This window comes from Saccostrea cucullata, unplaced genomic scaffold, assembly GCF_032062105.1.
Source record: "Saccostrea cucullata isolate Sc308-1 unplaced genomic scaffold, CSIRO_AGI_Scuc_v1 ctg539, whole genome shotgun sequence".
In the NCBI taxonomy this organism is placed as follows: domain Eukaryota; kingdom Metazoa; phylum Mollusca; class Bivalvia; order Ostreida; family Ostreidae; genus Saccostrea; species Saccostrea cuccullata.
Genome location: NW_026927933.1, coordinates 245,168 through 268,726, shown reverse-complemented (window position 1 = coordinate 268,726; position 23,559 = coordinate 245,168). Strand labels below are relative to the sequence as shown.

General features: G+C 33.8%; 1 protein-coding gene across 2 annotated transcripts in view; it reads left to right on the top strand.

The window, feature by feature from the left end:
* LOC134275905 (splicing factor, suppressor of white-apricot homolog) overlaps positions 1-23,559 on the top strand; it is a 225,753-nt gene that overhangs the window by 2,848 nt on the left and 199,346 nt on the right. For both annotated transcript variants that reach the window (XM_062758184.1, XM_062758183.1), the window contains exons 2-4: positions 18,172-18,332; positions 21,111-21,215; positions 21,776-21,843. In XM_062758184.1, the coding sequence (XP_062614168.1) occupies positions 18,172-18,332; positions 21,111-21,215; positions 21,776-21,843 (334 nt within the window). The remainder of the gene's footprint in view (positions 1-18,171; positions 18,333-21,110; positions 21,216-21,775; positions 21,844-23,559) is intronic.

Sequence of the window (23,559 nt, the reverse complement as noted above, 5' to 3'; positions counted from 1 at the left end):
TTATTTTTTTTTAATGCACTGCTCCTTTAATTTTGAAAAAATAAAACAATGAGAATATCCTAAAGTAGCATAAATTGCATATTATAGAAAATAGTACTGTATGTAATAAATATTTTAAGAGTAAAAATTATAATGATCATAAATTGTGTATTGAATTACATACAGTGCTCCAAGTCACACTTGCTCTTAGGTCGCAAAATAGCGACCTAAAAATTTTTTTGGTCGCCATTTCAGAATTTCTGGTCGCCATTATCAAATATTTCACTCGCCATAAAAAAATACATTTTGTGAATAAAACTTGATAATTTAAATAAGAATCTGTATTATGTCTTTATTATATCATATATTACTTATTACTGTGACTATAAAAATTTGCAAGGTTTGAATGAAATATTTTTATTGAATACATGTACCCTTATGGTTGTACAGAAGAACACAAGTAATCTGATTACAAAAAAATTATCAAATGAAAATACAAGCTTGACAGCTATTGAGACAGGACTTTGCCTGCTATTTGTCATGTTTACTTACTACTACGTACCTAACCCATTACACAGTCATTATAAATACAAAACACTCTTTATTAGCATGACAATGCAATAATGATTCATTGTGATATGCAAGCAATTGATCAAATGCTTCAACAACAAGGTCGGATCTTAAAAAGTGTAAGAAGTTTGGATGCCATTCTATCAGGAACATTATTTATCTACGTCTCTGGTTCAGGTTCTATCAAACTTTGTACAGCATGCCAATCTGTCATTACATTACGTGATCTAAGTCCATGCAACGCTTTGTAAAGTGTATTTAAGTATATGTCTTCAAACATTTTCTTGATAGAGAATCTTTACAAATGAAATCTCGATCCCGATCTTAAAAATTGCATTATTGCTACGTATAAAAGTATACTTTACCGCTACAGTGCCTCTTTCGTTAGCCATCAACTTACCGGTATGTATGTACAGATTGATTTAAAGTACAACATAAAAAAGAACAAGTCCTGTTTCCTGCTCACCACCACGGTCTATATCTTTCTTATGGATAAACTTGGTAGGTTCTCCTTTCACACAAAGATTGCCCATGACCCAAGGGTGTGTCATGACCTTGACCCAAGGACATTTGGGGAACTTCAAGGTCACTGGAAGAAAAATTTCATAATTCGTGTCCGGTCCATATCTTTCTTATGGATAAACTTGGTAGGTTCTCCTTTCACACAAAGATTGCCCATGATCCACGGGTGTGTCATGACCTTGACCCAAGGTCATTTGGGGAAGTTCAAGGTCACTGGAAGAAAAATTTCATAATTCGTGTCCGGTCCATATCTTTCTTATGGATAAACTTGGTAGGTTCTCCTTTCACACAAAGATTGCCCATGATCCAAGGGTTTGTCGTGACCTTAATCCAAGGTCATTTGGGGAAGTTCAAGGTCACTTGAAGAAAAATTTCATAATTCGTGTCTGGTCCATATATATCTTTCTTATGGATAAACTTGGTAGGTTCTCCTTTCACACAAAGATTGCTAATGGCCAAAGGGTGTGTCATGACCTTGACCCAAGGTCATTGGGGAAAGTTCAAGGTCATGGAAGAAAAATTTCATAATTCGTGTCTGGTCCATATCTTTCTTGTGGATAAACTTGGTAGGTTTTCATTTCACACAAAGATTGCCCATGACCCAAGGGTGTGTCATGACCTTGACTCAAGGTCATTTGGGGAAGTTCAAGGTCACTGGAAGAAAAATTTCATAATTCGTGTCCGGTCCATATCTTTATTAAGGAAAAACTTACTTCTAAAAACCCAGCGGGGGGTATTTTGTCCCGTTTGGACAGTTCTAGTTTAAATTTGAAATTTATTTTATTTCATAATACCGGTACACTTTTAAAATTTTAAAAATCAAATCAAGCTCTGTCTATAATTAAAACTCAGTCTTCACATTCTTCTGTTTAGAATTCAAAATGAAAAAAAATTATAGTACTTTACTTACACACTGAGTGAATTCTGTTGATTGGAACTCATATTCCGTACCATACCTGGCTAATTCAATATGATTATGTAGCAGTAATGAGTTGTTTTCGGCCAAAAAAAATGTAGCGGTAATGATCGGTCAAAAATTTGAAAAAAATGTAGCGGTAATGAGTTGAAATTTTTGACGATGTAGCGGTAATGTTGACCTCCCATTTAAAAGAGAAGAAAGGAATATTTTCTTTTAATTATAGTATAATCATAAGAAGAGGGAAAGAATAATTCTAACAGGGTTTAAACTTAACTGAAATTTCCACGAGCCATGTGGGCCCCTGACATTTCAAATTAAGGAGCCCACAGCTAAATTTGTTAGCCCACAGACTCTAAGATAAAAAAACTCTTTGTAGACACTGGGACAAAAGTAGATACAAAAAAAAAAACATGTATAATAATACATTTATTTAAAATTGGAGTTCTTGCTTTAAAAAAATTAAACGTCATATAAATGTTTAATCAAAGGAAATAAAATTGAATTTAATCATCACTTTTATGATCCATTTTTTACATGGTAACTTGATTGGCCTATATGTAGCCCCTTCATGTAATCCTGGTACATGCATGTATTTGCTAGTTCAACTGATGAAGTGACAATGACACATAAATAATATTTTTCTAGGTTAAATATTTTAACTACAACGTATCTGAAATAAGTGAAAACACTTGCTATCCATGTGATTATGAAGTTGGGAGTTATTAAAATTGTATATCTCTCATGTATCAACTATGTACAGAGGAATGGAGGAAATTCGGGTTAGGGAAAAGACGATCGTTTTAGGGATTTCACAAATAATGTAGTGCTTTAAATGGAAAAGATGAAGGATATTTACGAACAATAGGACCATGCTGCTGTGATTTATTTCATTTGTCTGTAGTTTTAAATCAAGAACCTGCGGAAAATGTCTGTTTTTAGTAAGGTTATTGGGAATGAAATCGGACCTGGCAGAATTTTTATTCGCCACGTGGGCGAGCAAGTTATAAATTTTATGAGCCCACACCAAAATTTACTCACAATTTGCGAGTGGGCGAGTGTTAAGTTTAAACCCAGCTGTATAAAATGAAATGTTATTTCTTTAATGTAGAATTATCAAAAAAAGACAATCAAAATATACCACATATGAATTTTTAGTTTTTTTTTTTTTTTCAATTTTGCAAATTATTATATTCATTGGTAATTTCAAAACTAATTTAAATAATTTATTTAATCAATTTATTTGATTAATTAATATATTTAAGTAATCTTGTACATACAAGTAATTTACTTATTTTATTTTTGTATCTCGATTAAAAAAATAGTTGAAGAGATTTCAATAAAGTGAATTGTGTAAGCTCAAATGTTACCTTCATGATGACAAAAATAAGTGATGAGGGAGGGAGTTCAATTGTTAAAATTAAAAAGGATAAAATTTAAAGAAAAATTATTTAAAGGGGGGGGGGAATTAATTGTACTTTGTTCTTGCAGTTGAAAAAAAACTCTGGTATTAATTAGAAATGCTCTGCTTAATCCTTGTTACGAGCTACCCAAAATTAACCAAGATAGTGTTTACCTCCAATAAACAGGGCAATGTTACTAGGTGTCATGTAGGTAAACACTGCACCCCAGTAATGACTCAATATATTGTGTTCTCCAAACCCAAGGGAGATATCCCACTTCAAGAGCTACCCCAAATATACAGGGGTTGTGTACCTCCAATATACAGGTACATGGTGTTATTACAGGTGAACATTCTGACCAGTAATGGGTCAACCCAGTGTTCTGTAGAAGCAGGGGAGGTAGCCCTTTTCCAAATTGAGTCTTAACTTTTAAGTACCCCCAAAATTAAAGAAAACATCCCTCTGCCCATGCATAGTAAAGCATAGGAAAGGGTGTGTGAATGAAGAATCGTCTTCCTCAATTCGTTTGGTTTAGTGCTATGGTACATTTAATATGACCTTTTTTGCGCTAAAAGAGTGTTTAAATTTAGTACATCTTTGAAGATTTTCCCACAATATTGTTATCCAAATGTGTATATGTATATGTCATTAGAAAAAACATATTATTCTTTCTTTAAAAAAAAAATTGTACCAAAGAAAAGGTTTCAATTATTTTTGCATTCACAAAAGGGGATTTCCCTTGCACTATAAAATAAAAGGGGTAACCCAATAAAGAAATGGTTTTGTGCTTTGAATTAATAACTACTATTATTAATTAGGGCCCCGCAAGGATTTGCGGGTGCCATATAGTAATCACTCTGTCCGTCCGTCTGTCTGTCTGTCCGTCTGTCACTCTTCCGTCCACAAATTTTATGTTTATTTCTAATAACTTTTTTTAAGATTGCCCAATCATTTTCAAATTTGGTATGGTAGTTCAGTAGGCAGAAATACATATTTTGATGCTAAGTTTGGTTCTATATGTCTTCTGGTTTGGTGCTGGGGTGGTGGGGTAGATTCCTTAACTATGCATAAGAATGAATGGGCAAAGAGAGATAACTGCTGAGAATGTTACCATTGTAAACTGGGAAGGCTGTGCAATTTGTCCTTTGGGATTAATTAACCTTCCACATGAAGAAAATCCTAAGCATTATCTTTATCTGTCACACTGAGATTAATTACTGTACCGCCTCTGTCTGCAATGAACTTTGTTTTGAAATTAAGGTCAATTTTGAATGATGTGTACGTTCTTTGAAATATGGATTTAAAATAATGTTCATACTTTATTTTGGTTAAAATACTGTACACAACGATTTATGATAATTTTATTGAATTCTAAAATCAAGATATATATATTAAGATATCCTTTTTTATTATTACTATTTTATTTTTTTTTTATTATTTAATTTAATTTTTTTTGTTGCCTTAATGCTGTTAATTTTAACAGGTAATCAGATGATAACCCCATTCTGTCAGTGCTGAAAAAAGTTCTTATTGTAAATTTATATAGAAGAAAAGGATGGGATTAATTATCTTGCTTGCTGCAGAAAATTTAGAGGCTTATCTTTATCTGTCACATGAAGATTAATGAACACTATTGTCTGCAACTGATGTTTGTTTTGAAGTTGAGGTCAGCCCTGGGTGATATTTGCATTCAATGAAGGCTTGCATTTTATAAAACACCTGCTTAAATCTTTTTTAAATACACATTAAATTTAATTTTTTTTTAATAAGACATGAGGTTTTCCCTGTTTTATGTAAATACAAGGTTACTATTTACAGGTTTTTGGATATTTTAGGAATTATCTTGAAATTTTAAAAATACAGTTGTTACTTATACTTCATATATTAAAAAAAATGTAATCAAGTAAAACCCTCATTCAATGAGTTGTACCCTTATCTTTCTACCCCTCAGCGGGACCCTTGCTGACTGGTCAGTTTTCTAGTTAATTATTTATTAATTTAAGGAATTAATTTAAGGATATCAGATCCTCAGCCAGGAAGGATAACTCCAAAAATTAATATTTAATTTAAAATGCATCATTATGAAGCTTGAAAATGAAATTTTCACACTTTATATTATTCAGGGTTTTGGAATTCTTAGAGAAGGTCTTATAAAAAGTTGACAATTTTACCCCATAAAATGAAAAAAATGAATACAGTTTTAGAAAAATAAGATTTCCCTGAATTGAGGCTGAAAAAAAAAAACAACGCTAATTTGCATGATATGAAATTAGAAGTGATTTGTGATGTCTTGAAGTGATAGCAAAAGCATTTTACACTGTGCATTATATACTACATGAAGGAAATAGAAGACATAGAATACCAAATAATAAAAAAAAATCAGGACAATTTCTTTGAATGCCTGGATACCTATTGTTTTTTAACCTACAATATATTTGTCGATCAATTTGCAAATAGAAAATGCATAACTTATATTCCTATTTGATTTTTAGCTCACCTCAATGAAGTTGGGGGAGCTTATGTAATACCCTCGGCGTCGGCGTCGGTGTCGGCGTCCCGGGTTAAGGTTAAGTTTTTTGGAGCAGTTTTCTTTTTATTTACTTCTATGTCCTATATTGATTAGACATGCATGGAATATGCTTTAAGTGTGTTTCACTGTATCAGTCAAAGTTTCAGATGCTGCAGTTTCAGCAAATAAATGACCAGGTTAATGTTTTTGGAGCAGGTTAACATTTTTGGTGTAGTTTTTGGTGTAGGTCTCATTTCCAAGGAACTATAAGCCCTATGTTGACCAAACTTGCATGGATGATACATCTATGGATGCACAATACCGGGCTTGCTTCGGATGCTGAATCTGACCTACATTTTCCGGTTGAGTGAACAGGTTAAAGTTTTTGGTGCAGGTTTCATTTCCAAGTAACTATAAGCCCTATGTTGACCAAACTTGCATGGATGATGCATCTAAGGATGCATACTACCAGGCTTGCTTCGGATGCTGAATCTGACCTACATTTTCTGGTTGAGTGAACAGGTTAAAGTTTTTGGTGCAGGTTTCATTTCCAAGTAACTATAAGCCATATGTTGACCAAACTTGCATGGATGATACATCAAAGGATGCATACTGCCAGGCTTGTTTCGGATGCTGAATCTGACTTACAATTTCCGATTGAGTGAACAGGTTAAAGTTTTTGGTGCAGGTCTCATTTCTAAGATACTATGAGCCCTATAATGACCAAACTTGTATGGATGATACATCTAAGGATACATACTATCAGGCTTGTTTCGGATGCAGAATCTGACCTACATTTTCCGGTTGAGGGAACAGGTTAAAGTTTTTTGTGCATGATTCATTTCCAAGTAATTATGAGTTCTTTAATGACCAAACTTGCATGGATGATACATATAAGGATGCATACTACCAGGCTTGCTTCGGATGCTGAATCTGACCTACATTTTCTGGTTGAGTGAACAGGTTAAAGTTTTTGGTGCAGGTTTCATTTCCAAGGAACTATAAGCCCTATGTTGACCAAACTTGCATGGATGATACATCTATGGATGCACAATACCGGGCTTGCTTCGGATGCTGAATCTGACCTACATTTTCCGGTTGAGTGAACAGGTTAAAGTTTTTGGTGCAGGTTTCATTTCCAAGTAACTATAAGCCCTATGTTGACCAAACTTGCATGGATGATGCATCTAAGGATGCATACTACCAGGCTTGCTTCGGATGCTGAATCTGACCTACATTTTCTGGTTGAGTGAACAGGTTAAAGTTTTTGGTGCAGGTTTCATTTCCAAGTAACTATAAGCCATATGTTGACCAAACTTGCATGGATGATACATCAAAGGATGCATACTGCCAGGCTTGTTTCGGATGCTGAATCTGACTTACAATTTCCGATTGAGTGAACAGGTTAAAGTTTTTGGTGCAGGTCTCATTTCTAAGATACTATGAGCCCTATAATGACCAAACTTGTATGGATGATACATCTAAGGATACATACTATCAGGCTTGTTTCAGATGCAGAATCTGACCTACATTTTCCGGTTGAGGGAACAGGTTAAAGTTTTTGGTGCATGATTCATTTCCAAGTAATTATGAGTTCTTTAATGACCAAACTTGCATGGATGATACATATAAGGATGCATTCTACCAGGCTTGCTTTGGATGCTGAATCTGACCTACATTTTGTGGATGAGTGAAAATGTTAGTTTTTGATGCAGGTTTCATTTCCAATTAACTATGAGCCCTATAATGAGCAAACTTGCATGGACATCTTAGGATGCACACTAATGGACTTGCTTCGGATGATGAATTCGACATACATTTTTCAGATAATGGACCAGGTAAAAGTTATGGGTGCACAGTGATTTTTCTACAATTTTTAAATGGGACCTGGGCCTTTTCAATTGGGAAAAATTGTCGACATTTGTGTAAAATTGGGAAAAACAATAAGATTGTTATTATACCCCACGCAACTAGTTGCGTGAGGTATTATGTTTTTGACCCGTCCGTCAGAGTGTCAGTCAGTCAGTCAGTCCTTTTTTTTGTCAGCGCAACTCCTCATAAGAAATTCCGATTCCATTATTTGTTCCGGGAATTTTCGCACTTTTTATCTTAGGCATTTGGCCATACCTTGAATATAGAGATGAACAGTTTGTAAGCGCAACTCCTCATAAACCGCTGCACAGAATTTCGTCAAACTTTGCAGGTATTTAGGACACAAAGTGTAGATGTGCATATTACCAGGAAATTGCGTTATTTTTCCCGTGAATTTCTGCACTTTTTAACTTAGGCATTTGGCCATACCTTGAATATAGAGATGAACAGTTTGTCAGCGCAACTCCTCCTAAACCGATGCACAGAATTTCGTCAAACTTTGCAGGTATTTAGGACACAGTTTGTAGATGTGCATATTACCAGGAAATTCTGATTCCTTCATTTTTCTGAAAATTTTGGCACTTTTCAAATTATATTTTTGGCCATATCTTGAATATAGAGATAAACATTTTGTCAGCGCAATTCCTCAGAAACCGCTGCACAGATTTTCGTCAAACTTTGGAGATATTTAGGACACAGTGTGCAGGTTGCATATTACCAGGAAATTCCAATTCCTTTATTTTTCTGGGAATTTTGGCACTTTTCAAATTATATTTTTGGCCATACCTTGAATATAGAGATGAACATTTTGTCAGCGCGACCCCTCATAAACCGCTGCACAGAATTTCGTCAGACTTTGCAGATATTTAGGACACAATGTATAGATATGCATTTTACCAGGAAATTCCGATTCCTTTTTTTTCTGGGAATTTTGGCACTTTACAACTTAGATTTTTGGGGATATCTTGAATATAGTGGTGAACAGTTTGTCAGCACAACTCCTCAGAAACCGCTGCTTAGAATTTCATCAAACTCTGCAGATATTTAGGACACAATTTGTAGATGTGCATATTACCGGGTAATTCCGATTCTTTCATTTTTTCCGGGATTTTCAGCACTTTGAGTTTTGGTGGAGCGTGGGGTATGTGAGCTTGCTCACTTTTTCTTTCATTAACCTTCATATTGACAAGTAAAATAAAATATATATTTAAATGTAATATCATTTATTAAATTTATTTGCCATAAAATTTTTCAACAAAATGAACACAATACTACATTTTTAATTTTCTTTCATTTTTGTTCTTTGATTGTCCTATATTCCATTTTTTGCCATAATGGTAGACATAACTGAGAAAAAAATCATTCCCGCTTTCTCGTTATTGCTCGCATTGGAGCTAGAATAATCTTGACACGATTTACAAGCATGTATTTCTGTGCAATGCTAGTATCTGCAGGATGAAGAAACAGTTTAATTTTTGTGAAATCAAGGAAGCTTGTTGTAGAACTACTAGTACTTGCAATTTACAAATGAAGTTATGTTTAACCGATTCACATGCATATTAAATTTCTTACGATTTACTGACACACAAGTTTGACATCCACATGATCGATGTGTTTTTCCAAGTCTTGCAAACACACAAATTAACTGCTGTTTTTCGCCATTAGTTTAAGCGTCCGAATGACCAAAAACAATAGCGTTCCATTTTAGATAAGTTGTACATAAAAAATTCCAAAATGCCAAAAGTAGGAAGATTTATGTTTTATTTAATCAATTTTTTTACCCATTATCACATGCACAATACAAAACACTGAAATGTAGTGTCAGATCTATGCAAAATTATGTTTCTTTGTTGATGGTAGATACTTTTTTTTTAAAGTCAGAAAATGTATTTACCGGTACTGTTTACTGATATTTTATCAAAAATTTAAAATTCATCTTCAATTTTGAAAAAAAAAATTTCTCTCCCTCCCTCCTGTGTCTGAACCCCTTCAGACGGCAATTCCAAACAAACAATTTTTTAAGGATGGACTTATTGCTCATTATCAACCAGATATACTCTAACATCTTCAACTACTCCATAATCACTTTTTAAATCATGCAATACTGCTTGCTTACTTTGAGTAGGTGTATGGTTTATAAAATCATTTGCTAATTTTTTCACACCTAGGTTATCTTTGGGTGTCACTGGGTTCCTTGTGGGTGCTAATGTGTTTCTTTGTGGTGTTGTGCATGGGTAAGGGTGTTACGTAGATTGTTGAGTACATTTGGCTGTTAATCCCCCGTGGATAAGAGATTTTGAAATCTGAAAATTTTGCTCCCCTTTACCTATAGATGCTTTGTGCCAAAATTGGTTGAAATTGGATAAGCTGTTCAAGAAAAGAAGCTGAAATGGTTCAAAAGATTAGGAAACAGATAGACAGGAAGCACAACATCGGACAATAACATATAGCAATAGGTCACCTGTGTGACTCAGATGACTAAAAATTGCACATATAAACCATAATTAGACTCATTAAAATTAAATAAGATGTTCTTGTGGTTCCTTGTGGTTCCTTGTGGTTCCTTGTGGTATCCTTGTGGTTCCTTGTGGTTCCTTGTGGTTAAAAGACATACCCCTTTTTAGAATATGGGCCATAACTCAAGAACCCCTCGGCCAATCAGTGCCAAATTTGTCACAGGGTGTCCTTGGCCCAAAGGCTACAATTTATACTAAGATAAGGGTTGGGACCCATAAACAAGGGGAGATAATCAGGAAAACAAAACCAAAAGTACTGGTTGCTAAAAAATCTTCTTCTCCAGAACCACCAGGCAGTTTTTCACCAAACTTACACACAAGGATCAGGATATGTTGAAGATTAAAATTTGCACGGGGAATTACCCTGGGGCAAAGGGCGTGGTCTCAAGGTCACTTCAAATTTGACCTAAATTTACAATTGATAAAAACATGTATATTTTGCTTACTATAAGGACTAGGATCATCAAATCTTGTATGTTGATGCATCTTAGAACTTCACATCATGTTAACTCAAAAGTAGGTCACTGTGACCTACTTTTGAAATTTTGTGATCATTTGTTTTCAAATTGATTAAAGGCATATTTTGGACACTTTAAGGCCTATGATCATCAAACTTTGTCAGTTGATGCATCTTGAGTCCCTGAACAACGTCAACTTAAAAGTAGGTCACCGTGATCTACTTTTTGAACTTTATGACTAATCCTTTTAAAAACATTCTATACTATTATTTCAGACACTGGGAGGTTTAGAACCATCAAATCTTGTAATTTGATGTGTCTTTGGACCTTAAAACATATTTATGAAAAGGTAGGTCACTGTGACGTACTTTTTGAATTTTGTTGGCATTTGTTTTCAAATTGTTTAAAATGCATATTTTGATTACCTTCAGAACTACGATCATCAAACTTGGTCAGTAGATGCATTTTGGGTCTTTAAAAATGTCGGCCAAAATGTAGGTCACGATGACCTACTTTCAACATTTTATGGCTAAATTTAAGTATGTTAGGTATTTATTGGCTTAGAATCATCAAACCTTGTGAGTCGATGCATCAGAGCTCTAGATAAGGTGCATATTTGCAGAAATACGCATTAAATTTTACAAAATACGCATTGAAAATTAAAATATAGCGTACAATTACGCATTAGCAATCATAGATACGCATTACACCATGAAAGTACTGCATACAACAAAGTGAAGAATACAGGTACGACTTACTTAATGATACCAATTGAGGTTAACTCATTGTTTGATTTTTCTCAAAACGAAGTACAGATTTAAATTAAAGCTTTTTAGTGACCAGGAATATTCTAGTAATGACGACGACGATCTCCATTTCGGGAGGAAGAATCGGAGATTTAGATTAAAATCAATTTCTATGTAGAAAGACTATGCACTAGGCATAACTTTTTTATTATGGGTTCATAGCCAATTTTTCATCTCTCTCAACTTGCCAATCTAATTAAAATTAGATGTTAGATCCGCTCGCATACTCGCTACACTAACATCGTTGTCTGCGCCAATGCTGCTTAAAGATGAAGCCCAATTTTTAAAGTACACATACAGTATATTGCTTATTTAAAATATAAATATTCACACATACAGTAAATTGCTTATTTCAAATATAAATATTTCATTTATGGACAAGAAATAACTTAAAATCATTAGGGTTCTCTAAGTTTCTTTAGAGTTCTCTGTTTAGTTGTACCCGTACTGTAGTGAGAAGGTACATAGTAATTAAAACTAAAAATCTCTGAAAGAAGCAGAATGTCATGAACCTGCACTGGACAGAGCCACCAAGAGGGATGTTGCTATCCAATATGTGAAGAGAAAAGAAAATACCCTGCTACCATTGACTATGTTTATTAAATAATGTTTCCTTCTTCATTTTTTACTGAGTACAACAATAAGATACATTGTTCTTTGTATGTATATGTGACAGTGCAGTGTTTCAGTTGCTGAATATTTGGCTGTTGGTGTAATATAAATTGTATTGGTGATCAGGTATAAGTATCAAATTTCAATCATAATGTTCGATTTTTATGTTCAAGTAAAATGAAAAATAAAATAACCCAAATATGGAACTATCTATTATAAATTGATAAAATCGATATCTTTTGACTGAAAATTGCTTTGAAATGGACAAGATATACATGTATATTTAATACCATAAAAGTTATATAAGTCTTAGGAACATATGCAAGGTACCTTACCTACTGATAATTTTTTAAGATATTTTAAATTTTTACTTATAATGCCATTACATGTTCTTAGACAAAAAATCAGCATGTGTTACCAGGGGTATTGAAAAGATATCAAATTATGAAAATTTTTGCATTATTCAAAGAAAAATGTACAAAAATTACAAAACATAAATTCTAGATTTTTTTTTCATCAAAATTTGTTTTAAAAGAGGTGTACTAATCCATATATAGACATTAAAAGTATTGCACATAGGTCCTTCATTTAGTGGAACTCTTCAACTCCAGGGTCAAGAACCCTATATAGTTCAAACTACGTTGCGTGTGACCTTAAAAAGCCAAATGTATTTTTAGCTCTTATGAGCCAAAGGCTCAAAGAGTTAATGTTATGGCCATTTATGCAGTGTGTATCTTGCAGTGTGTGTAACCTTTTTAGCTCACCTAAGCCCAAGGCTCAAGTGAGCTTTTCTGATCAAAATTTGTCCATTGTCTGTTGTTTTCGTCAACGTCATTGTAAACTTTTCACATTTTCGACTTCTTCTTAAGAACCACTGGGCCAATTTCAACCAAACTTGAAATAAAGTATCCTTAGGTGAAGGGGATTCAAGTTTGTTCAAATGAAGGGCCACGCCCTTATTCAAGGGTCATGGTGACCGACTTTTTAAATATCTCAGGTAGTTATTGGCTTAGAATCATCAAACTTTGTCAGTTGATGCATCTTGGGTTTTCGGAAAACGTCGACCAAAAAGTAGGTCACCAAGACCAACTATTGACATTTTATGGCGAATTATAAGTATCTCTTAGGTACTTATTGGCCTAGAATTGTTAAACTTTGTCAGTTGAGGCATCTTGGGTTTTCGGAGAATGTCCATTAAGAATTAGGTCACATTGATCTTCTTTCGAATATCTCAGGTAATTTATAAGCTTAGAATCATCAAACTTTGTCAGTTTATGCATCTTAGGTTTTCGGAGAACATCGTCCAAAAAGTATGTCACAGTGACCTACTTGTGACAATTTATGGCTATATCTAAGTATCTTGGATACTTATTGGCTTAGAATCATCAAACTTAAGTGTCAGTTGATGCATCTTGGGTTCTCGGAGAATGTCGAAAAAAAAAGTATGTCACATTGACATACTTTTGAATATCTCAGGTACATGTGACATTTTAAGGCTCTACGTAAGTGTCTTTGGTAATTATTGGCTTAGAATCATTAAAACTTTGTTCGTTGATGCATGCATCTTGGGTTTTCAGAGAATGTCGAACAAAAAGTAGGTCATGGTGACCTTTTGAATATCTCAGGTACTTATTGGCTTAGAATCATCAATCTTTGTTAATAAACACATCTTGATTTCTCAGAAAATTTCAGGTCACAGTGACCTACATATCCTTATGGTATTTTATAGATACATGTATATTGAAGTACTGTATAGGGGGAAAATAACTTGCGGTGTTTATATTCGCTATATTCACGGTGTTCATAAATCCGTGAATTCAAGAAACAGTGAATAAATTTTCAATAATCTCCATGTTTTTATTTTGAAATTTGAGAAAAGTACGATAGGTTTATATACATGTACGTGCAGTACATGGTCATTTCAGTAATTACGAGTAGTACTTTTCATTCAATTATTTTACTTATCACGCTTTACTTTAATTCTTATCAGCAGATAATAACCTATTTTTGTTAAAAAGCTGTTTTAATAGTCAATGCTACATGTTTCATCAATCAAAACACGTGGGCCATAGTTTTAATTACCCGTGCGTAACTAATGTTACCAAGTTACCTGCATTAACACACATTTTAATTCTTATCGACATTTTAAAAAAATTCAAATAATTATTATCAAACTTACTGAAGATTTTGGAAGGATATTATTTCGATGACCTACATTAACACATTTATTACCGCCCAGTGGTTTTTCGCCTCTAGGGGTGTACATGCACTCATCGTAATATGCATATAGGAAAGTCATTAGACGTTTAAAGTCAAGGACGTTTTATAAACTGCACTTGTTTTAATTAATCGTCAATTATTTATTAAATCTAACAATTTTATATTATTCTACCCTGTTGATGTTATTTACATGTAGCTAAACGGGATATAGACAAGGGAGGTAAGTTTTATTTTATATTAATTCCGCGAATTCAAGAAACGGCGATCGTGTCAGATGAAAGAAAAACGTGAAAATTGCAACCCGTGAAATTAATCCCCCATACAGTATCTTCAGTCCTAACTGGCTAAGAATCATCAAACGCTGTCAGTTGATGCATCTTGGGTTTTATTAACTTATAGTTAGAAGCTTCAAATAGAAATGATAGATTGTACAATTTATCAGAAGAGCGATTCAAGGCCCTCAATAGGCCACTTGTAATCTAATTGAAAGTATGATGTTATTTATATATACCCATTCTGTATCATATGTGTATTATCAAGTTAATGTGAATGCTAATAATTTGCTCACCTGAGCTGAAAGTTAAGTGAGCTTTTCTGATCACTTGTTGTCTGCTTCGTGGCGGTCTTTAAACTTTCCACATTTTCAACTTTTTCTCAAGACCCACTGGACCAATTTTAACCAATCTTGGTACATACCACCCTTGGATGAAGGGGGGTTTAAATTGTAAAAATTAAAATGAAGGGTCAAGTCTCCCCATAAGGAGCATACATGTGATATGTACCGGCGGTACACAAAATGTCAGTATTTTCGACCCATTCACGGGCTCACGGGGGTACACCAAAATTCACGGGAAATGAAAATGTGTACCGTATTTTGAAATGTTTACCGGAAACCGCCATTTTTCTTTCATTCCCGCTCTCGCAACACCGGAAATGTAGAAGTACGCGTGAATTACTGCGCTTGATTACTGTAAACAAAACATCATGAAGGAAGGTGTGAAATATTTCCGTGATAATTACATTGTAATTAGGAGATATCAAAGCGTTTTGTTTGGCTGATTGCTTTTTAATAGGACCTTTATCAAGGATTTGTTTAAACTGTAATTTATTAAAACTAAAGAAATAAAAAAAAAAAACGCCATTGACAAGAATTGGAGACACTTTGTGACAGCAAAACGAAATTTAGTCCATTATTTGGATAGGCATACATATTTTCTATTCAAACATAGATTAAGAGAAATGTTTTTTTAGTACAATTTAAAAATTACAGCTGAATGGAGACGACCAGACTCGTACAATAAACTGTTTTTAAACACTGTACTTTTTACTGAGTTCAGCATTTAGCATAATTGCCGAAATTCAAAATACTTGAATGGTTTCTCGAAGTGTTCAATAGTAAATCATAGTACATGTTATGCAGTGGTGCACCTGTACATTGATTTGAAATTTATTATTTAAAAAATAAACACCTTACATTGTTGTTTTGGTCGGTATTTTGATTAGCAGTGTACAGTATTTTCACCCAAATTCCAGTAATTTGAAGGCTGCTTTACAGTATTTTGGTCTAGAAATTATCATATGTATGAAGGAGATATAAGTCATAAACAAGAAAAGACAAAAATAGTGTGGGGACATTAAAAAGTCCTCTCAAGAACCTCGGGGCCTGAAATGCCAAAAGCTGAAACTAATGTGGAAGCATCCAGGGGTAGTGTATATAGGGATGTGCAATTTTAGCGGTATACCGGTATAACTCGATTTTTTGTTGCGTGATACGTATCGTGATACGGAGACCTAAGTACCGGTCTCTAAGTACATATTATAAAGTCCAGAAATTATTCATTTATTTGTTCAATCTTTCAAATTAAAATTACAGAGAGTATAAAAAATGTTGTAAAAAGTGAAAAGAACGGCATCTTACCGTCCTAACATAATTGATTTTATAAACATAAAAATTTCAAAAAAGTAAAATTTTCTTTTACTAGCATATTTTTTAGAAAAAAAATCAACTTTTCATATAAAATCATTGTAAAAACTGCTTTTAAAAATATCATGATATTATCGTGATATTGTGGGAAAAAATCGTGATATATCGCGATACGAAATTTTTGGCGATACCCATCCCTAGTAGTGTACAAATTAAATTAAATTGTTCAAATCATGACCCCTTGGAGATAGGGTGGGCCACAAGTTGATTTGCTAAAAAATAACTTGAAAATTGGCTATATCTGACATTTGGTACAAAATGATACATTTTTAAACATTTTAAACAATTTTTCTAAATTTTTTCTATCTCTGGGTCTTTTCTCCATTATTTTGAAACGTTGTTTGTGTGCATTTTAATTCAAAGAAATGAATATACATTCGTAAAAAATAGAAGACCCAGAGTCCAACAAAAATGAACTTTTTTATCAAATAAATCCAACTGTGTAAATACGGTGCTTTTTATTTTGTCTAAGACAAGGGATAAAGTATCGATCAATTTCAAAATTAAAGATTCTTAAATCTTGAACAAAATTTGGAACATTTTAATATAGTATCTTGAAAGAATAAGAAAAGAGAAAAGATTCAACTTTAAAAGAATATTTAAAGTATTTCTGAAAGAAGAATTCTGAATTCACTCTTCTTGGAAATTTGTACGAGGGTTGTCCCGTAAAATCGTGGACAAAGCGTTTTTCTCGAAAAGTAATGGGCGCACTAAGCTGAAATTTTCAGTAAATGTTTATTCATCATATTTAAGTGCATCATTATGTTTTTGATAATATATAGACAAAAATAAAGATTCTATTACGCCTGAATGTGCACAGGGTACGGTCCTACGGCGCACAGTAAAAATAATAAGGTTGTATTAGAGAATGCACAAGAATTAATTCGTAATAAAAGTTTTCAATACATAAGATCGGGATGAAAATTATCATGATTCGATTCCTTAATGAATTTTGTCGTATTTCTGAAAAAAAATCAAGGCATTTGGTTAATTTTTGGCAGATTCCCGACCATTCGAAATGGGAAAGTGGTAAACACAATACACGAAAAATCGCTGTTATTGATGACGTTACAGCGCACCGGCGAGCAGTTCAGTTAGATTAGGATGTTGTAATGACACCTTAAGCGATTTTAAATGAATACAGAAGAAAGAAAATATGACAAAAATCACCAGATCTTTAGTATATAAATGAAATGGAAGTTTTCTTAGCGAAGTCTTTTTGATTGAGTCCCCAGGTAGTACAAAATATACGGACAAACTGCTATTGTAATAGCAAAAGACGCTGTCATTGTCGACCGTTGATATGAGACTGTCTGTTTGTTGACTAATGGTGAGAATACTGTCCGTAACTTCATAATAAATCTTTAGAAGATCGCATGTATGTGCCAGATTGGTACCTTAACTGGTTATAGACACTCACGTATGTGAATCAATGGAATTTCTAAATTTAAGTGGGACTTATCCAACTTTATTTTTAGCAAAGATGAAACATGGCGCTGTTTCACACACTTTGACGTTATCATCCGTGCGCCGTAGGGCGATACAATGCATAACATAACATCTAATAATTTGTTTATTTATGTATATATCTATTTGTAATTTGCTCTGTATATTCATAATATATGTAATAAATAGTAGTGAAAATTTCAGAAGGCAGTGATTATTATTTTTCAAACTAGACAACTTGTCCATGATTTTACGGGACAACCCTCGTATTTACAGTATCCGTTTATTATAAGTAGGTATGCATTAATTGTTTTGCATATTCTGGGAATAGTTTCTAATATTTTTGCCTTCCCTGCAGGTATGATGGGCGAGGTCACTTATATGACCTTAAGCCATATGACTCTAGTCATGCCCAGCCCTGTGTACTGACCCCAGAGGAGAAGAAATTGGAGGAGCTGTGTGACGAGGAGAGATATCTAGAGCTTCATACAGATGTAGCTGAAAAGAAGTTACATGAGGGTATGTTTTGTGAGTGAATATGTTTGTGTGATTATCTTAATGTCCTGAGTATTGGCCGCACTTTTTTTCGTCAGAAAATTGTACAAAAGTAGGGGTGCGCTCAATACGTAGGAACAAAATTCAACCCCCTTTTTAGCTCTACTGGTCAGAGACCAGAAGAGCTTATGCAATAGTAATGCGTATGGCGTCCGTCCGTCTAGCTGTCTGTCTGTCTGTCTGTAAATAATTTTTTAAAATGCTACTCCTCCTACAGTTTTGGTTTGATTTTAATATAACTTTGCACAGAAGTAGACTACACTAAGATACATAATTCTGTGTATCGGTTTTTAGCTCTACTGGTCAGAGACCAGAAGAGCTTATGCGATAGTAATGCGTCCGGCGTCCGTCCGTCTGTCTGTCTGTCTGTCCGTCTGTCTGTAAACAATTTTTCAAAATGCTACTCCTCCTACAGTTTTGGTCTGATTTTATTATAACTTGGCACACAAGTAGACTACACTAAGATACATAAAATAGTGCATCGGTTTTTGATTTTGATGAACGATGTTGCCATGGTTACTAAAAATAGAAATTTCTGTGAAATTCCTTTAAAACGCTACTCCTCCTACAGTTTTGGTCTGATTTCAATATTACTTGGCACACAAGTAGACTACACTAAGATGCATAGAATAGTGCATCGGTTTTTGATTTTGATGAACAAGGTTGCCATGGTTACTAAAAATAGAATTTTCTGTGAAATTCCTTTAAAACGCTACTCCTCCTACAGTTTTGGTCTGATTTCCATATTTCTTGGCACACAAGTAGACTACTCTAAGATACATAAAATAGTGCATCGAATTTTGATTTCGATGAATGGTGTTGCCATGGTTACTAAAAATTGAATTTTCTGCGAAATAACTTTAAAACGCTACTCCTTCTACAGTTTTGGTCTGATTTCAATATTACTTGGCACACAAGTAGACTACACTGAGATACATAGAATAGTGCATCGGTTTTTGATTTTGATGAACGGTGTTGCCATGAACACTAAAAATAGAATTTTCTGTGAAATTCCTTTAAAACGCTACTCCTTCTACAGTTTTGGTCTGATTTCAATATTACGTAACACACAAGTAGACTACACTAAGATACATAAAATAGTGCATTTGTTTTTGATTTCGATGAACGATGTTGCCATGGGTACTAAAAATAGAATTTTCTTTGAAATTCCTTTAAAACGCTACTCCTTCTACAGTTTTGGTCTGATTTCAATATAACTTGGCACACAAGAAGGCTACACTAAGATACATAGAATAGTGCATCAGTTTTTGATTTCGATGAACAGTGTTGCCATGGTTACTGAAAATAGAATTTTCTGTGAAATTCCTTTAAAACGCTATTCCTTCTACAATTTTTGTCTGATTTCAATATAACTTTGCACACAAGTAGACTACACTAAGGTAAATAAAATAGTGCATCGGTTTTTGATTTCGATGAACGGTGTTGCCTTTGTTACTGAAGATAGAAATATCCGTGAAATTCCTTTAAAACGCTACTTCTTCTACAGTTTTGGTCTGATGGCAATGACTTCTTTTCTCATCCTTTGTTATAAGTACAAACCAGTAGAGCTACAGTCTCGACAGAGACTTCTGGTTTGATTTGGATGAACGGTGTTGCCGTGGTTACTAAAAATAGACATTTCTTTGAAATTCTTTCAAAATGCTACTCCTGCTGTTTTGGTTTGATTTTAATATAACTTGGCATACAAGTAGACTACACTAAGATACATAACTCTGTATATCGGTTTTTGATTTGGATGAACGGTGTTGCCGTGGTTACTAAAAATAGAAATTTCTTTGAAATTCTTTCAAAATGCTATGTCTCCTACAATTTTGGTCTGATTTCAATATTACTTGGCACACAAGTAGATTACACTAAAATGCATAATTCTCATTATCGGTTTTTGATTTGGATGAACGGTGTTGCAGTAGTTACTAAAAATAGAAATTTCTGTGAAATCTTTCAAAATGCTACGGCTCCTTCAGTTTTGGTCTGATTTCAATATAACTTGGCACACAAGTAGACTACACTATAATACATAATTCTGCCTATCAGTTTTTGACTTCGATGAATATTATTGCCTTGGTTACTAAAAATAGAAATTTCTGTTAAATACTCTCAAAATGCTAATCCAAATACAGTTTAAGTCTGATTATAATATAATGTGGCATGCAAGTAGACTACACTAAGAACATAAAGAGGCTTAATCAAGGATCATTATTCTATTTATTGCTGTTGTAAAGTTTCAATTCCCAACTGCTTAAGTACTTTTCTCTTCCTTTGCCATAAGTACAAACCAGTAGAGTTTCAGTCTCGACAGAGACTTCTGGTTTACGTGCAAACTGACACGTGCTTGGTATACATGCAAAACTTCATAACACACTTGGGATTAATTTAAAAAGGAAATAATCAGGTATTATTATCTCTAATTAGATAATTATTAAAAAGATAAAATTCAGATATCACACATGCACACTTTAGATACATCGGGTAAAAAAAAAAAGACGTGCTAATAATGTTTGCGGTGCAAAAAATTTCTATTTGAAGTTACTGTACTAGAAAAAGTAAAGTCACATCCATTTATACATTGGACCTGCATTTTTTTCAGGATTTTCACCCCAACTTTGGGGGTGCGTCTTTTACATCATTGTGGCCAATACACAAGATTTTACAGTAAGAAAAGGGGGATATTTATTTTTTTTTTAATAAAAGATTCTAATGCATATTTTGATTGTACTATAGAGGAGGAATGGAAGCGATATTACCAGTCTCTCTCGGAGGGGTATGGAGCAGTAGGATTCAGCTATGAACAGCAGCAGCAGGATGAATATGCAGAATACTATCAAGGTAGAGTTCACTTCAATTTTAAAATCTAGAAAAAGAAGAATAACATGATAATTAAGTTGTCCTCAAATTGGACTACTCTCTAAAGCTAAAATATGAAGGTCACCTTAGTCACCCTGGCTTAAAGGACCTGTTGATATTCATTTGTCATTTTGATCTGGCATTATCCATTTTACTTAAACTTTTTACATATTTGACCTGAACTTGCCAAGTGGTTCCACTGGTTGCTCATACCACTTCGCAAATTTATTCAAACTTTTTACCAAAAAAACCTTGATATTTATCCTTGTATTTATGTATATTCTCATATTGTATATGTATTTCAATAAACTACAAATAACAGGGCTTTAAAATGAGAAATTATATGAAATGAAGATATCCTTTTGTAGCTTAAACTTACATTTCTCGGAAATTTCTCTGAGGATCAAGAGGTAAAACTCCACGGCTCAGATTTTACAATTGGATGGTTTAAAAAGAATCATTATATGGTTAGGATGGATTGTTGAAATGTTCTCATGTTTAGAAAACAAATTACTTCATACATGTAATATTAAATATTTCAGCCATTTCAGAAGAGGAAAAACCTTTCTCAGCTCCATCTGAATTGAATCTTCCAGAGGATATTACCCCAGTAAGGTTTAATAGTACAAGAGTTATCAGAATTCTTTAGTCTTGTTGGAGGAAGAGCTTGAAACTTGACTTTTGACTTCATAAGTTAACAAGAGGCCCAAGTTCCACATCACCTGAACAATGTGGTTAGGAACAGGAAAAAATCAATTCAGTAAATGCATAAATTGTCCTGACCCTTAAAGGAAGGAATGATTTGAACAAATTTAAGGTAATTCTATACTCGGCAATAAATAGGCTCAATCTTGGAAAATCTGTGTGACATAAATTTCAGCAATGGAAATACATCAGAAAAATCAAAATGACTTTACTGTACCAGTCTCCAGAAAAACGTGCTAAAATGTAGGCAACTTCAGTATAAAAAAGTCTTTTTGACCCCAAAATTGAATTCTACGCTTAAAAGTTTAGTTTAAAACTTTGTTTTTAAACACAACTAATGAAGGCTGGTAACAAGGTCGAAATATCTCAAAAAGTGTTTGAAAGTTTTTTATTCTATTGACAAAAAGAGACTTTGGATAAATATAATATATAAATATTGTTTATTCAATAAACAAAGAATAGTTCTGAACGAAGCATGTGCAGTGCATGCTTAGTGTCATTTCTTTTGGACTTAGCCATTCTTCCATGTAAACAAACCAACGAAATGCTATTGAAGCTGAATTATGATCTTGCAAATATTACAGAAGCATATGAATTTCTTAACTTATCTAAAACATCGAGTCACTAACCCTAATTTCTCGGATGATATGCAAGGACAAAGACGTTTAGACGAAATCTTGCGGGCAGATGCTAGACTAACCCTAATCTGTTGAATAATGTGTGAGGACTATCCCTAATCTCTCAGATGGATGCAAGACTAACCTTAATCAATAGAATACTTGTGCAAGGACTAACCCTAATCTCTCAGGTGGGTGCAAGACGAACCCTAATCGGTCGAAAAGTGTGCAAGTTTAAACCTTATCAGTTGAGTGATGTAAATGTTATGTCATAGTCCAATGAGGATCTTGCGGGTCTGGGGACCAGTAAAAGTCTTTTTGAAAAATGTATGTGACATTTATTTTTCCCCTATTGCCTCCCTGACTACATACCCCGAAATGCAAAATATTGAAAATGGACCTGGCCACAAAGAAGGAAAGCCACGAAAGGGCATAATCGGCGTATACTTTTCAGGAAAATTTAACTGAAGTAAACCAGAAAAATAACGGTGTAAATATTATCTACTAGTATCAAACTTAAAAGGTTAACGTCACATTTTTTATTTGATGAAATCATATTTGTGCAGTAAACATCTAAACACGTGCACTTTGCTAATTTTTAGCAAAAATTAACAATTTTTTTTACATCTTTAATTCAAAATTTGACCCTGGCCACACCCTACAAACAAAATAAAATTTATGTCATTAAAGAGAGGATATAAAAATTAATACAAAGAGCATACTGTTTGTCGGGTGTGGCCACATTGAAAACTTAACTTTTCCTTCCACGCGAAACATCTGAAAACAGATCAGCAAAGCGTATTTTTGGGAATATATTTCATTTTAATATCAAAGATGTAGGCCTTTCAACTACCGCTAGGGGTCGGTGTTATGAAGGATAACTCACTGCTTAAACTTGTTTAGAGCAGGCTGGGAGTATCTAACTGTGTACACGCGAGGCAGTTTTTAGCATTTCCCAAGTGTTTCTTTGCTCTCAGTAGAATCCAGTGGTTTGAAAATTTAGC